Genomic DNA, 21,661 nt, shown 5'->3' on the forward strand with positions numbered 1-21,661 from the left:
TTTTAATTTCAGACACTTGCTTAGATGGAGCCAACAGCTATAGACTACTATCATTACGTTTTAAAGCTTCATCATATAGGCACTATAAAAAAAATACACAAAATCGCTTCGATTGTCATCGTTGATATGTTTCAGCAGAATAATTACTGTAATATTTTGTTCTTAACTCGTTTTATTTACCTAACACTTTTGTAGCAGAATTATAGGTGACAAAAAAGTGTTATGTTTTTTGTTCACTTTTTTATTTACCCCTTCACACAGTCTAAAGTTGTATAGCGTCATTACCAATAGTAGCGTCAATTTTGAATTAAATCCTTTTAATTTTTTCTTCTGTTCTTTCTATGTTATTATTTTTATAAAAACTTAAAATAACAATAAGTAATAATGACTACATTTATTCTAACTGTAATTATAATTTACGCCGTTATATTAATCTTCTATCTTATTTCATTTTTAGTTTCGTTCTCTTGTTCAAGTTATGGAGAGTTTCTTTACAGCTCCAAGTTAATGCATCAGTTCCTAACAGAATTCTTTAATCTTTGTCATATATTGCAGCAACAAATAAATTTTCTCATCATACTTATTTTACATTTTAATATATCAAGTTTATGTTCCTATCTTTTCTATAGAAAGATGAATCAAAGTCTGTGGTATTTGAAGTGTATCATTTGTTGATTCTGGTAATCACTTGTTCAATGAAGAGGATTGTTTGCTTCCTAATCCTTAGTATTATTCAAATCTTCAAAATTACTTAAATCAACAATTAATGAAGATACCTCACCAAATGCTACAGGAGCAAGAAAAATAGTGCCACCATTATATGACTTACCTCATGAATACTTTTCTAAAGCTTGTAATAATTTTGGGCTTATTATGCACATATTTTACTAAATATGTCATAATTTTTTTCTGTTTTTCATAAACTCAACCATACATTTTCTTTATTCTAAATTCAATGACTTCTTTATCAGCCTAAATATTTCTTAGTATTTTTTGTAATTTTAACCTAAGTTTTAATTTGTTTTTCTTTAAATTTTATACTGTTCTGTTTGCAGAACTGAGGTACTAGTCTACAGTAGTCTTCTGTCAACAAATACTTTCCATCTGTTACTAAATGTTATGCTAGTAAGAGTGAAGCAATGACACTAAATTACTACCAAAGTTGCACAGAATCAATACCATTATTCCAGTGCAGGGCTTATACAGGTACTGAAAAGAGTGCATGATAATGGAATAAAAGTCTCAGCCAAAACACATTGTAAAATGCTAGTATCTGTTTAAATTCAATGTATATATAAAACAGTTGGAAGCATGAAGGAGATGCCACTCTAAATCTACCCCTCATCACAGGGACTCCCATCTTCATTAAACATCTTACAATAACATTGAGTACATGTAGATAAGTCATGATATGACTTACAACATGCAAGTTAGGCTAGGTTTTTATACTATTTAATAATTTTTATCTATTATATTATCCTTCAACCATATAGTTTTTTACATTATTCAAAAATAGATTTTATTGTTGTTCACAGTTCTCAGCATATATAATTAATAATTCTGTTAAAAAGCAAGTTTTAATTTTATTACATAAATTATGTAATATTTCTAAAACTTTAATATCACAATTTTGTTTATCCTGACTTGTTAAACTGTATTTATTTACAGACACTTAATTAATTTTAATTCCCTGTTGCCATAGAAGAAACTTGAAAGACGTAGACTGAAGATTACTAAATTAAAAAAAAATATATTGATTTTTTATGAACTTTCATAATGATGTATGAAATCTCCATTACAAACATTATCACATTAACACAGATTCATTTGTCACTTAAACAACTTCTTATTAATTAAACATGGAAGTGTTAACAGAATTTATTTCTACTTAATTCAAAAAGAGACATAGTTATTGTCATGCTGAATCAATGAATATTATGTGTAAAAGTGAAACAAAGTATAAATATTTATATTTCCTTTTGGAAAGATGACTGGTTATATAATATTGCTTACAGATAGATGTTTGGTAATGTTTGCTAGTCACTATTCAGTTTTTTGGTTTTAACAGCAAGTCCTGGCCAGGTGAGCTCTAGTTATGTAAAATGCTAGGCATACACTCACTGCATGAACAAGATATTCAGCTGCCTATTGGCCTCAAATAAGCAAATATGCACCAGATATCTTTAGACTGCCAAAATATCGTAAGAATCAATTAATAAATTAATTGCAAAAACAAAGTGTTTATTAATATAATGTAGGTATTATTGATATAATGGCATTTCTTTTTTCTTTTCCACTAATAGCAAAAAAATACAAAAAAATGAAAGCAAATATATAAATATTTTTGTAGAATTGAACACATAAAAAGTTATCCAATAATAGTCTATTAAACTTCATCTTTGCATAGAGTGTGATTTAAATAAATTTGGCCATTCTTGGCTTAGCCCACCGGGTTGATCTAGTGGTGAACACGTCTTTGCAAATCAGCTGATTTGGAAGTCGAGAGTTTCAGCGTTCAAGTCCTAGTAAAGGCAGTTATTTTTACTATATACTATAGTTACTATATCATAGATACTGGTGTTCTTTGGTGGTTGGGTTTAAATTAACCACATATCTCAGAAATGGCCGATCTGAGACTGTACAAGACTACACTTCACTTACACTCATACATATATATCATCCTCATTAATTCTCTGAAGTAATACCTGACAGTAATTCCCAGAGGCTAAACATGAAAAAGAAAGGAAGGCCATCCTTGGATTAATTAACTTCAAAAAAATGTTATTAATATATTTTTTTAGATAAGTGCCATATTTTCTACCAATCATAACTTACTACAACTTCAGATGATGAAATACGTGAAACAAGTTACTTGCATACATAAACATAAAATACTTATTTATAAATATACTTATTTAAATTACATTAATAATAATAAATGACCAGTGAAGAATGAGAAGAAAAGTATTTTGTTCCTTTGACCATTTAGACAATAATGTTAATTTTTTGAAAATATTAAGAAAAAAATTAGATGGTGTCACGACTTCTACATTTAAAAAAAAATTTGGAGTAATGAATCCATCATTAACCAAAAGTGTATTATTTAGACGTGTAAGAAATGGTTAGTACAGCTCCTAGCCTAGATCGGATTACCTAGTTACAACTGATAGGTCTTTCTTTAACAGATGATGTTAATTTAAAAATATAAACTTTTGCAGCAGCAAACTGAACAAAATATTACATAATATAATAAAGCATTTTTAAAGATATATTTCAGTGTTTTCAGTAACCTTTGCGACCATCTTAACTGATTAGTGCTGCTGTTCTTGCACTAGTATAAGTTAATATTGCCACTTTTTGTTTAAAATGCAGTCAAAAGTGTCTTGGATTTGAATTTTATCTGTTCAATTAATTTACTGTTGTGTCTTTTTTTATATATTTCATAATGTTTAAGTATGTAATGATAGAGGTTTATTAACATCAATGTTGGTGGATTTATGATTTTAAATGTTTGGTGAATGTTGGTATATTGTTGTGGAGGATGTTTAAGTGTTCATTGCTTCTCTGAAGCTGCACCCTGTTTGACTGGTATAGAACATTGTGCAGTGAGAACAGAGAGTCTATTTATTCTAAAAGCATTACATGTGCTTTTTTTCTCGATGCGTCAGAGAAATGCCATTAACATACCCCCCATAAATATAATAATAATCTTTATTCCACAAATTAAACAGACTATAGGTGAAAATAAATATTTACAGTTATAAATGGGGGAGTGTCAAAATCACGGGGTTCAGCTAGATGTTATTAATAGTGTGTTTCTGTACCCTACTGACTAAAACTCCTATCTCACTGTACCCCCCACCCAGAACCGGATCAGCATTTAAGTACTTTACTCAGTTCCAGGGGTGCCTGCCTTTAACCATCAAGGAGGACCATACAAGGTCTGGCTATGCCATTCCCAGCCGCTCCAACCAGTGACCAGGTTTCAGACTTTTCCGCTCAAGGTGTTGGGAGTTCCATTGCTTCATCACCACCGCCCATCCAGACAAGCCCAGATGAAAGAAAACTCCACGGAGGCTGTCTCAACCCCCCTCGCTCCTTTCTCTTTTATCTGTATTTGCTGTTAATCTTCACCCCAATTTCTACCTTCATCTTCCTTGGCCTTTGGTATGTCAGTGGTTAACTTTGACAACTCCTCCCACTGAGCTCATTCTCTTAGCACATTCAATGGTATTGTCTGGTGTCAGCCACCCCAGCCCATAAAGATGCCTATTCTGATCCCAGCTATGACAGTTGTAAAGGTATGTTTAGCTGTATCTTCTAATCTGCAATATTGACAATCAGGTGTCCTCCTTCCTTTTGAAACAGCTAAGAGGAAAACCCCCCATGTCCTAACAACAGTTGTGTAAGCCAATAAGTGAGTTCACCATGTTTCCTCCTAATCCATGGTGAGAGCTGCGGTGTTAGGTGTTTAGTCCATCTGCCCTTATTCATCTCAACCCATTGCATCTGCCATTTCCTCAGCAATTGTTCCTTGGTCATTGATCTGGGGATTCCCTCTTGTCTCCGCACCAGCTGTCTAGCCCTTTTTGTCACTGAGGATATACCAGCTATAACCTCAACTGCAGGTCCGGATATAGTTCGATATGCAGCAGTCACTCCTACTACTGCTTTTTGTTGCAATGAGGTTAGGCGATTTGCATTCCTTTTTACATCTGTTTGGTGGTTATATTCTGTGTGTAATAATGTTCTTGTATGTTGTTCTGAAGGCTTGAATGTATCCATATTTATTTATTAAATCATGAAGTATATTCTTTGTTTATGTAAATGAATGTGTTGTATTCTCTGTTTTGTTTATTTTTATTTATTTTACTTAGGAGTATGTCAATATCTCATTGACATTTGGTATTTTATCTGGATATTTTATTCTTTTTGTTCTACATGGTCATCAGGTCATCTGGGTATGTTTATTGTAAAATCAAATAGAAAAAACATTACACTTTTAATTAAAAAAGCATATTATTTGTACTTTCAGTGTAAACTTGGTGATCAGGAAAAGATGTGGGCTCCTCATATAGTATGCACTAATTGTTCTGTATGTTTAAGAGGATGGCTGAAAGGTACATGATGGCTTTGCCATTTGGTTTACCTATGGTTTGGCATGAACTAAAGTATCATGTAATATTACTTTTGTTTAACAAGTGTGTCTAGAATTTCTAAAAACTGTAAACATACTGTAAAATATCCATTATTGGGATCTGCAATCAGGCCTGTACCTCACAGTGAAATTATTCGTGAGCCACCTGTGAATGTATGTTTTGAAAGCAACAATGAAGAATCAGGCAGTACTGAAGAAGACAACAATGATTTTGATTTTGAATTATCTTCCAATAAGCCACATCTTATATCACAAGGTGAATTAAATGACTTGGTTAGGAATTTAAATTTATCAAAAAATCAAGCTGAACTGTTAGGATGAAGTTTGCAAGTTATGAATTTACTTCAAAAAAATACAAAAATTTCAGGCTTTTGAAGCTGACAAAAAGAACTTTCTCAGCACTTTATTGATGAAGATAATTTGGTTTATTGCACAAATATTGATGAGCTTATGTTGCACTTAGGACAAGTTCATAAACCTGAGGACTGGCGCCCTTTGATAGATTCATCCAAATATAGTTTAAAAGTGGTTCTACTACACAACAGTAACAAATATCCTTCGATACCAGTCGCTTATAGTATTAATTTGAAAGAGACATATGATGTCTGGCCCATGGAGGTTCCTGTCCCGGATGTGTAATTCTACCTCTCATGTCTGCCTCTCTTCTCCCTTTTCTTCTACCGCCTTCACTTTTACTTCCTTCTTGTTTTCCTTTTTTCTAACCCGTTGGATATTAACAATCATTCACGCAGCTGCATATATAAGATAATTGATCTTGTTATTTCCAATTCTGTGTTTTTCATGATAATTTGCATTATGAGGTTGATAAACTTAGTTTCTGTCATATGTGGGGATTGTCTTTTATCTTGATCAGTGGGAATCTTTGATGCATCTCCACGCTTGTGACTTCATCATCCTGCTGTGATTAGGAGGGCCATCATCGCCAGCACTTCATCATTCCAGTTGGTATTCTTCCTCTCATCATTTTCACTGACATTAGCAGCCATTTCATTTGTGCCTTGACCCTGATTTGCCTGACTCTGAATTTCATTTTCTCCTGGAGGTTGGCACTCATTTTGAGATTGTATGCCTTCCTCACATCTTGTTGAATTGATCTCCTCTTTGAGTCACAAATTTTTTCGCCCTTTTCATCAATCCGTCGTCTCTGATTACCCAGTTTCTTACTACTGATTTTTTTTTTTTTTAGGGAGAAAAACGGTTGAACGTTATCATCGCCCGGAAAATAAATAAATAAAAGTAATTAAAGTTGTTAGATAAAATTAAAACTTAAAACTACTATCACAGGAAACAAAATCCGGAATGGGTGTAAAAGGCCCATTCTCGGATAACAAAAACACTAACATGTAACTTAAAACTACGTTAAAAACTATCATATTAAAAATAAATAAAACTTAAAACTAAAAAAGGAGATAAAACTTAAAACTATTATGTTTATGTTAAAGTCTTACAACTAATATCACAAAAATCTTACAACTAATATCACAGACGAATTTATAAAACATAAAAAAAAATTGAATATATATATATATATATATATAAAAAATCCCGATAGGGAGTGTAAAAGGCTCGCTACTCGGATAACAAAAACAATACATAGGACTAAAGTAATTAAATTTTTATGTTATGTTAAATTTTTTGTATTAACCCTATACTAAGCAAAAACAGAAACATCCGGTTTAAAACCTCTTTATCATTACACAAGATACCACGGATGTTTCTGGGTAGTTTAAATGTACGACGCAATGCCGCATAACATATGCAGTCCACGAGTATGTGGCGCACAGTCACGCGGCAGTTGCATCGTGGGCATGGAGGTGCTTGTCCTCTTGTAAACAGGTACTCGTGTGTCCTATCCGCAATCGACAGAGAACTACTTCCTCACGCCGGGGTTTTCTGTATGACGAGTCCCATGGTAACACAGAATCTTTAATCTGACGGAGTTTATTATCAACGGTAGCCGTCCAGTCACCTTGCCACCTTGCTCTTAGTGATTGTTTTACATAGTTAATGAAATCAGAAGTAGCAACTCGGGTGGTGAAAGGAGGCTGGTTACATGCTTCTTTGGCAGCGGAATCTGCATGTTCATTACCTGGAATCCCTACGTGGCTAGGGACCCAGCAAAAACTTAATTCTGTGTTGCGATTATTCAACTCGGCGATTGCGTTGTAAATTTTAATGACGATAGGACGTTTGGAATAAAAGTTTTTTAAGACTTGGAGAGCACTACACGAGTCACTGCAAATAAGAAGTTTTCTATATTTAGGGTTAATGATGTTTAGAGCCTTATTTATAGCGTATAGTTCAGCGGTAAACACACTCGTAATACCGGGTAGACCAAACATATAAGTTCTTTCATTGACAACAAATACACAGCCAACTGTATCGTTTTGTTTCGATCCATCAGTGTATACAACCGCGTCTGGTTTCATCTTGGAGAGAACACACTGAAACATTTTCTGAAAGACAATAGGTAGTGTTGATTGTTTGTTGTATGTCGTAAGGTCAAAATTAAAATTTATCAGGTTTATTCTTCATGGAGGATATGAGCAAGGATATGTAGGAAAGAATGATGGTGTGTCAACATTTATATGCTGCAGCAGACGCCGGGTACGGACACCTACAGGTACAGTACGACGTGGATGGTCGTCATACTTTCCTAGATTAGGATTTCTAAAGACCGAGTCAAGAGCCGGGTGATTTGGCTGGTCTCTGAGACGAGCAAAATAAGATAATAAAAGCTGGTCTCGTCTATCCTAAAGTGATGGTTCACCACAGTCTACAAGTAAGCTTGCGACAGGACTTGATCTAAACGCGCCTGTGGCAAGCCGAAGGAAAGCATGATGTACACTATCCAGCATTTTAAGCACGGTTTGACGAGCTGAAGAGTAGGCGACACAACCATAATCTAAACTGGAGCGAACAAAGGAATAGTAAAAACGTGTCATACATGACCTATCGGCTCCCCAGTTGGTGTTAATAAGGACCTCGCATCATATCTAGAAGTTTGGAACATTTTGTTTTTAATTCTTTTACATGTTTGACCCAAGTAAGTCGGCTATCAAGAAATAAACCTAAAAAACTTGACGTAGGTAGAAATAGTAATAGTCACTCCGTTCGGAATAACTTGCGGAATAGAAGGGTTTCGTAGCCGAGAAAAAACTACACATTTTGTTTTTTCGGATGAAAATGTGAAACCAGTAATCCTGGACCAAGCTTCAAGGTGAGATATAGTGTTCTGCAGTAGTCTCTCTGCTGTAGGTGTTGAACGGCTTGCAATGTAAATAGCAAAGTTGTCAGCAAATAGAGAACATGAGACAAGAGCCTGCACACATTTGGTAATACCGTTTATGGCTACAGAAAATAAGGTGGCACTTAATACACTACCTTGGGGCACTCCATTCTCCAAGATGACACTATCTGAGAGCGAATCATCCACACGAACACGAGCCGTTCGGTGATTTAAGAATCCCCGGATAAAAGCAAGCATATTGCCCTTGATTCCCCATTCTTTGAGAGCGTTAAGAATACCACGTCACCAGGCTGTGTCATACGCCTTTTTTATATCGAAGAAGATAGCAACGAGGTGCTGGCGATTGAGGAAAGCGTTTTGTATGGCTGTTTCTAGTGACACTAGATGGTCAATGGAAAATCGTTCTTGTCGGAAACCACACTGTTCTGGCAATAGAAAGCCATGTTTCTCCAAGTACCATGTAAGCCTGCGGTTTACCATTCTCTCCATTATTTTACACAAAACGCTTGTTAATGAAATAGGGCGGTAGCTTGAGGGGTTCGTTTTGTCTTTACCAGGTTTTAGTACTGGTATAATAAATGCTTCTGACCAGCCGGGTGGGAAGACTTGTTCGGAGAATAAACCGTTGAAAATATTCAAAAGTTGTTGTAGTGCCGAATTAGGAAGGTGTGAAAGCATGGAAAGGCGAATGTTGTCCGGTCCAGGGGAAGTGTCCCGTGAGTTTTTAAGTGCATGTAACAATTCCTTAAATACGAATGGGGTGTTTAATTCACCAACCGAACCACCAATGTTTAACGATAATACTTCTATCTGTATCTTGTATCTTTGAAAATCGTTATTATACGATGAGGTGAGAGACACCGAGCGGAAAGATTTTGCTAGACTATTTGCCACTGCCGAAGGTGATGAAAGGAGTTCTCCTTCATCAATAAGACCGAGAATAGCTTGTTTCGGTGATCCGAAAATTGCACGAATTTTCTTCCATACAGTAGACGTGGGAGTAGTGCGTGAGATAGTGCTCACGTATTTCGTCCATGAATTCCTCTTAGCGTTCAAGAATACCCGACGGCACACCGCTCTAGCCCTGCGGTATAAATACCTCACTACTGATGTTAGGCCTTGAATCTGGGTTGCGTGCTCTGCAAAAACGGTAAATTTCTCTTTTGTTGCCTCTTGGAATGGAATGGAATGCAAAGTTGGCAGGAGTCTATTACTCCCTACTTTATCGCAGAACCTGGACAGAGTCCCTTGCTGCTGGATCATTCTAATCGGGCTTGTTTTTTTTTTTTTAAAAGGTTATTTTTTAATCTCGGATCTAATTTTTCAAGTTTTGTCTATTATTATTTTAGTGAATTTAAGACGGATTTAATTGCATTCCAATCCGTTGTTAAACCAGCGTTATCGAACCCATTTCATGGGCCGACCGCGGAAGGCTAGGCTTATAAAGCCTGTCCTTCCGACGTAATTCCCCTTCAGACCGTCCACTGAAGTCCTTTCGGTGCTAACTCTTTAATAGGCTAGCAGGAATACGCCACAACGGGGCACTAGCTATACGGAGGGAGCAATGCGTCCCCTTTTCCGGAGGAGTTGCAATTGCTGGGTTATTTTGTCTTATTGTAAGTTTTGAAATAGGAGAGGTTGTGTAGAAGCTCTTCATCCGCTTCTGGTATGGCTGCCCTTCAGGACGCATCTCTGCTGGGCTCTGTTCCGGACTCCAGTCCGTGATGTTGAGGCGAGTGGTTGGTCTTCCTTCTTCTACTTCCGAAGACCTCTTCGTTCTTCTTTGGCCTGCACTTTCCAAGAATTGGTAGTAACCGAAGTTACATACCATTAACCTTGTAATTCCCGAAGCCCCGAAGGGCTGAACGGGGGAAAGTGCAGGTTTCTTCGTTCTTCTGTGCTGTCAGTGGCTGCTGGGCAGGTGACTGCTGGGCAGATGGCTGCTGGGCTTGTGACTGCTGGGCTGATGGCTGCTGGGCTCGTTCCCTCTTTCTTCTTTCTTGAAAGGAAAGGAAGGTAATAGGGAACTTACAAATGATGATACCTATTCGCGATCGCGGTTTTGGGGCGGCGATTTTTGTGGAAGAAGTAAACAGTAATTATTCACTCCACGTAATTATTAACCTTCAGACACACGTGTGTCTGAGAAGGGGTTGGGGGGACCGCGTGGCCGCAGTGAAGAAACCATTTGTTTTTGTGGTGGCTGTTGGTATCTGCAACAAAACAAGCAGAACACACACGAAAGAAAAAAAAAACGCGTTTTTGTTGTATGCGCGACTTACCGTGTTCGACGTCTTCAAACTATATAACTCGCGAAAAACTATTCACTCGCGACCCCGGAAACGCGTCTGACGCACTATTCCGTTTATGGCTCATGCGATATGGAGGCCCCTAAGCCTGGTTTGTCGATTTTCGGCTACCGCACCGCACCATCACGGTGGTTCGTCCAGTACGGCGTGAGGCCGCTTCCTTACACCTGTCGGAGTTGGGTCCTCTCTGCAGATGTCCCGAAGATGACTGTGTTCGGACACAGCCACTCTCCCGAACAGTCTGCGCGCCTGCGCCACCCCCACCTCGGACACGGATTGAAATCTCGCATCAGATCGGAGAGTGGCGTTCCTGACGAACCACGGAGCTCCAAAGATCGTCCGCAACGCGATGTTTTGGACGGCCTCGATCTTCTTTTGAAGCGAGGAGCTCAACACTGCCCCCCATGCCGGGTAAGCATATGTTAGAATCGGCAGTACGTACAGCCGAAAAATGAGGAGCTTAGTTGCCAGTGGGTACGGGCTGGCACTGTTCAGCACTGGGTATAGCGAGGCTCTGGCGGCCTTAGCCCTCCGGGTCGCATAATTTACATGTTCGCCGAAGGTAAGCCGCCTGTCCAACACCACCCCCAGGTACTTAACTGTTTTCTCAAAAGGGATTTTCTCCCCTGAGATTTCCAGCTCTCTGGTCGGTTTTCGTGTCTTGCATGTGAACATCACGGCCACCGATTTTTCACCGTTGACCCTGATTCTCCACATGTCGAGCCACGGTTCCACTAAGTCCAGCTGCCTTTGGAGCCTCCGGACCGCGTAATCCACATTTGCGGATTCGTAGAAATATGCCGTGTCGTCTGCGTAAAGGGCCGTTTTGACCCCTTCCGACAGCGGCATATCGTTCACGTACAAAGTGTACAAGAACGGGGAAAGTACTGCTCCTTGGGGAACCCCAGCGGCTATTTCTCTGGTGGAGGAAATCGTTTCCCCTACGCGCACGACAAAATGTCGGTCTAGCAGATATGACCGCATCAGTCTGACATAGCGGTAGGGGATCGCCGATCGCGCTAGCTTATAAAGCAGCCCGCTATGCCAAACTTTGTCAAAGGCCTTGGCCACATCCAGAAAAACGGCTGCAGTCACCCGTTTCCTGTTCAGGCCTCCGACAAGGTCGTCTATTATTTTTACCAGTTGGAGGGTAGTTGACCCTCCCTGAACCCAAATTGCTCGGGCCGCACTTCTCCCTCCATGTATCGCCTCAGTTTCTCGAGAAAACTCCTCTCGAACAACTTAGACAATACCGGTAACAGGGAGATTGGCCTATAATTCCGTGGGAAAAGTAAACTTTTCCCCGGTTTGGGTAAACATACGACTTTGGCCGTTTTCCAACAATTCGGGAAATATCCAACGTATAAAATGGACGTGAATATCACCGAAATTGCTGTAATCACGGAGGCCGGTATGTTCCGGAATGCACGGGCGCTGATCCCGTCGACACCCGGGGCCTTGTCGGGGCTTGTGGCCTTAATGGCTGCGGAAACTTCCGCTTCAGTGACTTGGTCAATCTCTAGAGGGGCGTCCTCCACCTGTGAGAAATAATCTACAAGAAAGGATTCCACCTCGGTTGTGTGCTCGTCGTTCGGGGAGGGAGGGGGGTTTGGAGTGAACTGCTCCTCCAAGGTATCGGCGAATACCTCGGCCCTCTCCGCCTCCGAGTATGCAAGAAAACCTCGCTGCCCTACAACCGGATGGCGAGGCTTCTTCCCTTCTCGCAGTCTCTTGTTCAGCCTGAACACCGAGGAGATGTCGTCAGAGACCTAGGCGAGGTATTCGTTCCACGAATCCTCTCGATGGCTTGTCAGCAGTTGTTTTACCCTGTCCGTTTGATTATAAAAGGCCCGCTTATCAGCGGGGGACAGGGTGATTCGATATCTCCTCCTCAGTCGTCGTTTCTCCGTTATGGCTTCGGAGATATGAGGAGGGAGGTCGTTTCGAACAACTGCTCGAGTTTTGGCCGATGAGCTGCCTGCCAGGGCCTCGGTCATTGACGACGTGACGCGCCCGACAGTGTCGTCGATTTCCTCAGGGGTGTTCAGGAGCTCAGGATTTACCGGCCTGTACTCCCGCTGGAGGGTCTCGTAGAACCTTTTCCAGTTAACTAACCTTCGGGGAATAGGCGGGGGATCTCGGCCACCCCCTGCCTGACCTAGTTCCAACAGGACAGGGGAATGGTCCGAGCTGAGGTCTTCTATCGTTTCAATCATGAATGGGAGGGTACCCCCCTTCATGACTGCGATATCCAGCACGTCAGGCCTAGATCTGCCTGAGCGATGCACGAACGTGGGCACCTCAGGGCCTACGACGACCAAGCGGCGGGCTCTCGCCCTTTCGTACAGCAATCTGCCATTCGGATTTGTCAGAATGCTGTTCCATGACACGTGTTTGGCATTGAGGTCGCCCATGAGTATCATGGGCCCATCCCAATTTTCCAGCACGGCATCCAGATCTGCGCCGGTTACCGCGTCGTTCGGCTTGCTATAAGCCGAAACCAGCCGATACACCGTGCCCAGATGCTCCACATGCACACACGTTTGCTCCATCACGTTTGTATGAAGAACAACGCGCGTATGCATGTGGCGTCTGTGGACTAAAACCGCAGTTCCACCAGAGGTGCGAGATCCGGGTCGAACTGGCCTATCCGTCCTATATGTAAAATAGTTCCGAAGGGTCAGTTGCTTGTTTGGGTTCAAGCACGTCTCAGACAACAGTATCACGTCTATCAGTAGATCCTCGGCCAGACGGCATAGTTCCTCCGTCCGGCCTACTACTGAGTTGGCGTTCCACTGCAAGAGTCTGAGGGTGGGCCTAACCATACCTGGACAGTACAGCCATGAGGCACTCTATTAAGGACTGAATACAGTCCTTGAGAGATTTTGCCTGGAGCAGGCGTGGCAAAACCATCATGATATCTGGCAGGATATCCTTCACTGTCATCTGCGACAGGAAGTCCATGCCAGTGGTCTCCAACGGGGTAGCCGGTTTCGGATTGCCGCTGGAGGTGCCTTTTGGCGGAGGTGCCTTTTGGTGGGGCGCGGGGCCACAGGGGCCGCGGCGTTTTTAACAGCCTGCTTGGCCTTCCCAGCCGGAGCAGGCTTTGCCTTTCCCGATGAGGAAGGCTTGGCCTTCTTCGCCGAGGCCGGCTTTGTCGCCGCCTTTTGTTTCACCACCTTCTTGGTGGTCGCCGCCGGTTTTGGCTTGGCGGGTGTTGGGGAGGGTACGTCCCCTTTTTTCACTATCGCCTTGGCCACAGGTGCCGGCACCTCCGGTTTGGGGGCTGATTTTCCCCCACCGGCAACACGGGCCCAGCTGCGGCCGTCAACAGTCGCGGGCTTTTTAATGCCCTTGACCTTATTGACTTGCTCCTTATAATAGGGGCAACCCCGGTAATTAGCCGGATGAGGCCCCTTGCAGTTAACGCATGAGGCTGGTTCCTCACGCGGCTTAACGCATGTGGCAGTGTCGTGGTCCCCACCACACTTGACACATTGCTGGGCCCTCTGGCAGTAATTGGACGAGTGTCCAAATTTTTGGCATCTGTGGCACTGGGGCGGCCCCCCTCGTGACACAAATGCAGTCACTGAGACCTTGCAATAGAAAATATTGCTGAGGTCATAAATTTTCCTCGCGCTTGGGGTCCTTTTCAGGGCTACTAGGCAGGTCGGGGTTTCCCGACCGTCCCTCGTGAGGAGCTTCTTGACCGAAGTCACCTCAAAACCAAGGGAGGTCAGTTCCTCCCTTACTTCTTCCGGGGCAGCCCCATAGGGGGTCCCCCGTATAACTACCTTCAGCTCCCTGTCCTTCGGGAGCTGAAAGGAGTGAAAGGCGATTCCCTTTGAGTGCAGGAAACTCTGCACCGCCCGGTAATCCGCCTCGCTGCCCAGCTGCAGCCTGATCGATAGCCCGGTGCGTTTTGCCACCAGGCAGGCGTCCCCCGATCCGCGACTTAATGTCACGCGCTAATGCTGGCCACTCCTTCGGGCAGTCCAGCATTATTGGCGGGATTTTCTCCCGCCTGACGGTAGCAGGCTGTGATGGGGCCCCATCATCAGCCTGCGGGTTGGCGGCTGCTGCAGCCTTGCTGCAGCCCGCTACGGGCTCCGTCTCCATAGGAGGCGCGGAGTCCCGGCGTTTCTGGCGCTTCCTAGCGCCAGACCCGCTTTCCTCTCCACCGACGGACAGTTCCGGGGTGGGAGATCGGGGTGGAGGAGGCCTTATTTTTCCTTCCATTGAGGAGAAATAAAGAAAAATTTAAAAATTAAAATTGAAATTAAACTTAGTTTAACACTTCTTAATCTACACTTGCTGTAAAATAAAATCACTGACAAAAAATCAATTTAAAATAAAATTATTTTAAAACTAGCACAATAGTCCTATAATAATAGGCTATTAACTTAATGTATTCGTAATGACTACCAGAGTTCACTTTACATTATTATAGAAATTTGAATAAAAGAAAAATAAAATTAAGAAAAGGATTAACCTTTTCTTAATGTGACTTGCCTGTAATCCAGGTAGCTGGCCGCCCGGCTGATGTCCTAGCAGACCCCTCTCACATTGTCTGGCGACGCAGGTAGAAGAACTGTTGAACACCTGGCAGGACTGGTTACAACTCACAATCACAGAGCACAATAAGACACAACCTTTCACTACAAGAGCCAAGGATGGAATCCTGTAACTCTGGAACCGATGAAAATAAATACCACTTAAGATATATATATTTGAAAAGCCCTCAATGCGGCCTTATTACTGCACTTAAGAAAATGTTCAAAATCCAAATTTATTTTTGATCCAAATTTTTTTTTTATTTTGGACTTTTTTAGACGCTTTTGGTTTAGTTGATTGCAATCGAAAGGGGAGGTGCACAACTAGATTTTACAAAGTTCAAAATCCTACGGCTAATCGTTTTTGAGTTATGCGAGATACATATGTACCTACAGACGTCACGCCGAAACTAGTCAAAATGAATTCAGTGATTGTTAAAATTGATATTTCCGTTGAAATCTGAAAACCCAAATTTTTTTCGCGTTGCAATACTTTATTGTACTATGTACAAGGAAGTAAAAATTTCAGAAGTTATTATTGAAATAAAATTTTGTGTACTTTTCATTTAAAAAAAGAAAGAAGTGTATATGTAATTTAACAGGCGTAGAAAGAAGTTACGTGGTGTCTATATCTTGTTGCCTCTTGATTGCATCCGACAGTAGTTAAAACACCACATAACTTCTTTGATGTCTGATTCAGACTAGGCCGTGCTTCGTGGCCTGTGCGGTGTACGGTGTGACACATTTACAAAATTATCAATTCTGGTTAAGTTTCCGTTATGCAATTCATCGCCGTGTCTTGCGGTGCCGATCCGCAGAGGGACGCCGCTCGGTCCATCATTCCCTTTTTTTTATTTTTCTGTTTAGCCTCCGGAACCACCGTCAGGATTATTCAGAGAACGAATGAGGATAATATGTATGAGTGTAAATGAAGTGTATTCTTGTACAGGATTTAGTATTCAAATCCGTAAAAAGTAACTGCCTTTACTGGGATTTGAACCTTAGAACTTTCGACTTCCTAATCAGCTAATTTGCGAAGACGCGTTCACCACTTGACCGACCCGGTGGGTTGGTCCATCACTCCCTGCGCCCGACGGTTCCGAAGGGTTATTGTTATTATTATCATCGTGTTTTAGTGATTTTCATAATTTAATAAATACCGGGTGATCATTTGAAAAGTTACTACATTTATTATTCAACAGCTATTAGTCCCATCGTATTTCGGTTTGCAGGCGTGTATACCATTCTTGGGGGAACCTTTTTAAAATTAGTTTCAAAGGGGTGGATCCCACCCTCTCTGCTACACCTACCCCGACTCAAAAATCTTAAATGGGAATGGTAATATTTAGCTACATTAATTAACAACCTGAAAAAAAAAAATTTTGGTGAAAAAATTAAAATCCGCCCATCCCTTCGCTCGGTAGGTGCGGAAATCCATTTGCTGTAGTACTTTTTTAAATTCAGTCCAACAAAATAACTCTAAAATTAGTGATTTACCTTGTAATAACAGGTTATAATATTCAGTTAATTATTAAGATCTTGGTTTCTACGGTAAATTTTTACAAATTGCTTTCTTTTATACTGTACGTAATCGGTGGCAAAAAGTATTTATTGTATTTATTTCATCATATTTTATTTAAATTCTGTTCTTTAGTTAAAATTGGGATTTAGTTTGCGTTATTGTTCTATCATTTGGCCTTTCATTGTTTGTCTTTTGTAAATTTGTCTCGCTAAAATGACTTACGATCTGTAAGAAAGGACTGAACTAAGTTTTACATACGGAGAAAAAGATAAATGTGCTAGAACTGCCTAAACGTTTAACGAACGGCATCCTAATAAAAATGTTTCACACTCTTATATTGTAAAACTTGTAAAAAAATTCCAGGAAACGGTATCTGGGATGAATAAGAAACGCGCATAGCAAAAGGTTTTGGACGAATTAACTGCAGTTGAAATTTTGGGAAATGTAACAGCAAATCCTTAGAGCTCGATTCATAAAATATCCCGTGAAACCGAAATTTCTTACAGTTCTGTTTTCATTACATTAAAAGCGAATAAATTTTTCCGTATAAAATTCAACCGCATCAAGAATTGAATGAGGATGATGCCGACAGAAGAATTGAATTCTGTGAAGAAACGATTCGATTAATAGATGCCAAACCAGTGTTTACGAAAAATATTTGTTTTTCTGACGAATGCACCTTCTTTCTAAACGGCTTTGTTAATAAACATAACTACCGGCACTGGAGCGATGTAAATATTTATGCTTTCAATGTTGGAAACGCAGCATCTTGAAAAAGTAAATGTGTGGGCCGGGATTTACGATGATAACATAATCGGTCCAGTATTTATCGATGGGAATTTGACAAGTGAAAAGTATTTGCAGTTGCTGGATGAAGTTATTCACCCGCTAACAGCCCGTGCCTTAGAAAATCAGTTAGATAACAATGGTAACTTGTTACTTAACGAAGACATATTTCACTTTCAGCAAAATGGAGCACTTGCTCGCTATTCACTTCCAGATTGACACTGATTGAACCGAATATTGGATATCGGATAGATAGAAGAGGAATAGTCGAGTGGCCGGCAACATCTGCTGATCTTACACCAACGGACTTTTTTTTGTGGGGGTAATGGTTTTTTGTTGTAAAGTCAAGTCGATAATTTATAAAGGAATTTTTGCTAACATACAAGAGTTGAAAAATAAAATTGTAAGAGCATGTAGGGATGTAACTAAAGAAACTTTAATAAAAATGAGATTGAATTTTAACAGAGACTCTATTATTGTTTACAGGAAAATGGGAATCATTTTGAACAAATGATTTAAAAATCGATACTTTTATTTTACTGAGGTAATAAAAATGCGTTTCATTTATCATTTCTTAAGGACTGGTATTGTTAAAAACCTTCATAACAAAATTAACTGATGAATGATTTAAGCTTTATTTTTTAATTAACAATTATTCATAATATTTAATCGTTAAGTTTATCTGGTAATCAATTTTAAGCTGAAATTTAAAGAAAAGTACTACCCCAAATGGTTTTTTGTATCTACCGAGCGAAGGAGTGGACGGATTTTAATTTTTTTTTTACCAGAATTCATTATTTTTTTCAGGTTTTCAATTAATTAAATGTTACCATTGCCATTTAAGATTTTTGAATAGGGGCAGATGTAGCGGAGAGGGTGGGCTCCACCTCTTTGAAAATAATTTTAAAAACGTTCACCACGAAATTGATATACATGCTTGCAAACAAAAAAAAACCATGGGACTGATAGCTGTTAAATAATAAATGTGGTAACTATTCAAATGATCACTCGGTATATTATCGCGTGTTTGCAGCTCGATCAGGGTACTGCGAGACTAACAGTTAAAAATGTTCGTATAAATACAATTTGTTTACGAATATAGAGAATAAGACAAATCAATAATAATTATAATAAACGGAAATAAATAACAGCAAACAATAATAATAGTAATAATAACGACAAAGATAATAATAATAATGTCTCGGAAAAATCCAACCCCACATCTATGCATACGTCCGGGGCGGGTAACGACATGATACTTCGGTACCTGCACTTATGTCGGCCAACGGGGAAATGGTCTTGCTCGGGAACTCTTTCTAGAGTACGGGATCGGTGGTCTCGAGCAATCCGAGCCGGTTGCGGTTGTGCTTCTCGGTTTCGTTGCTTGCAGCGGTGGTGGGAGGCATGACCGTGATTCTCAGTTGTGGAGTCAGGTTGAGGGTGGGCTGCTTTGAGCTTGCTCTGCCAAAGTCTTGCGCCGTCCAGTGTGAGTCAGTCACTTCTTCTTTGTCAGGGATTGTCCCACGGGTGAGGGTATTGAAGTTCTTACTGCTACATGTGAACCCTAGGATGTCGGTATCGTGGATCAGGCAGTACCTTACTCCCCGGCCCGGGTTAAATTTGTGGGAGGTGGCTGCCTGGGGGAACCCTGGCAGGATCATTGATCCGGGGCACACCCAACCGCCTCTCCGCCCGCACCTTGTGACATATTGACTGACGATTCATAGGACCGTGGAAACAACAGCTTCCACAACTTCCGTGGCAGAGGGTCCACGTAAAAACCTTCGTTCTGGAGAAACTCTTTCTTCGGTAGAGAAGAGGAGAAAGAGTGTTGGGTTTAGCGATAAGGAAGAGTTTATAGATCTAGAAAGGAAGGATCGAACCGTGGTTCGACCTAAGAGTGAAGGACTTATTCCTAAGTATTTAATAATAAAGACAAAGGACGGTGACTTTCCTATGATCGCTTCGTGATAGCTCGTAGCATCACCGAAGCAGCTGGAGGACCGGTTAAAGATACAAGCAAGACTGCGACGGGATTATTTTTTGAAACCGTTAACGACTTATAGCCGTCTCGATTATTAAAAGCTAAGAAGATTGGACTTATCGACGTTGAGGTTGTACCACACGGTACTCTAAGTACGTCTAAAGGAGTAGTTGTGTGCAGACATTTGCTTAACTGCACAGAGAATGAAATTGTTGGAACTTTACGGACAGGCAGTCATTGCCTGTCGACGACTAAACACTCGACGAAACGGAGAAGTTTTACCCTTCGCGTCAACATTTAACAGACCTAAATGTCCGGAGAAAATAAAGGCAGGATTTCATAGGCTTGATGTGCATCCGTTCATCCCAACACCATTGCAGTGTTTCGGATGTCAAAAAGTCGCACACACACTGCGAGATACACGAGGAAACAGATTTGCACATGTGGCAATCTGTTGCACCCGGATAATCCGTGCAGGGACCGGCCGATATGTGTAAACTGTAACGGACAACACAGCACAAGATCAAGGAATTGTCCAAAATATAAGGAGGAATTTGCGATTCAGGAAGTAAAGACAGTTCAGAAGGTCAGTTATTTTAAAGCTAGGAAAATCGTGCATAGCAGAACGCCAAAGACCACGACTTATGCACAGGTTGCTGCTGCTCCTGCAGTCACCGTCAAATCTAAGGACGTGGCCAGTCTTAACAACGTCGGTAGAAAAAATCGTTAATCAGAAATTAAGGAATCGAACTTTTAGGGACAGCAGCCCAAAGCCGTTTAAAACAAAAGCAGACCTGCCAAAGCAACAGCGTCTGAAAAATGAGCCTACAACTAATTCAAAGGCGACGCATGTGGAGACTACGAACGATGTATAGTCACAGGCTCAACAATATTGGAAATTTTACTGTACGTGTCGATCCGCACGGCACACTCAACACCTCAAAGGGTGTTGTGGTCTGTCGGGATCTTCTGAACTGCACAGAGCAGGAAATAGTTGAGGAGTTGTCACCACAAGGAGTGATAGTGTCGCAGGTTGAACATGAGAAGAAACGGCGAAGTTCAACCTTCTGCTTTTCACGTCCTTACTTTTAATAGACCAACCCTGCCGGATAAAGTACATGCAGGAATCCATAGACTGGATGTACGAGCTTTTGTACAGTAACCGATGAGGTGCTTCAAATGTCAACGATTCGGCCACACCGCTACCAGATGCGAGAGACCGCAAATATGCGTGTAGGACTGCTAAATTGACTGCTTCGCAGTCCGTTATGGAGGCTCCCAAGCCTCCTGCAACCGTGGTGGTTTCTAAACCACAGAGGCCACCAAACACCTCACGGGGGGAGGCTTGTGTCCCCTAACAGGGGCGGTGACTGGTGCGGCTCCTACGTCGGGGGTCTCCCGGGTTCCCGCCTCTCAATCGGCGCTTAAACCAAGCGCCGATCCATGCCCGTTGTCGTCCGCGGCTTCGATGGTCTCTGATTCGGAGACAAGTATTTCTACGAGCGACGACATGTTAAACGAACACGAAGCTGTTCGTAGAATGGAAAAGAGGAGGAGAAAAGGGTGGCAGAAAGGCAATAAATAAATTAAGTAAATATTAGCAAGTCGATTCTTCAGTGAAACATGGATGCTTGTCAAACATCCATGAGCTCCAACGCTTGGTACATGATATAGATCCAATTGTATATGTCTGCAAGAAACACATTTCTGCTGAAATGAAAATTTCCAGTTAAGAGGATACGATACATTTCGGCGAAATCAACCGCCAAATATATTGGTTTGCTTGGCATTTCTCCCGCCACCATTCAAGTCGCCCTAAAGCAAAAGACCGAATATCTGTGCCACAAACGGCTACAGAGCCACGAAACAGTTCAGCGAACAGTGTCTTAACCAGCTCCTAGAGCTAAGCTAAAAGCGTTAGCGAAATAAGCGTGGTATCATACACCACTCACTTGCGTGTCCCACCGCCCACTTGTCATATATCACTAAAATGGTGTAGGCGCATCCCGTCAACTACTAAAACATATATGACTATCAATAATTAATTTATCTCGTCAAAGAGAGCAATTCGCTGCGAC

General features: G+C 41.1%; 1 protein-coding gene across 1 annotated transcript; it reads right to left on the bottom strand.

Annotated features, from left to right (window-relative positions):
* Window positions 1-4,368: 4,368 nt before the first annotated feature.
* LOC142322582 (uncharacterized) lies at window positions 4,369-4,785 on the bottom strand. The gene has a single exon (XM_075361658.1). It carries the CDS (start codon window positions 4,783-4,785, stop codon window positions 4,369-4,371), a length of 417 nt encoding a protein of 138 aa, XP_075217773.1.
* Between the last annotated feature and the right edge of the window lie 16,876 nt (window positions 4,786-21,661).

This window comes from Lycorma delicatula, chromosome 4 (assembly GCF_047948215.1).
Source record: "Lycorma delicatula isolate Av1 chromosome 4, ASM4794821v1, whole genome shotgun sequence".
Lineage (NCBI taxonomy): Eukaryota > Metazoa > Arthropoda > Insecta > Hemiptera > Fulgoridae > Lycorma > Lycorma delicatula.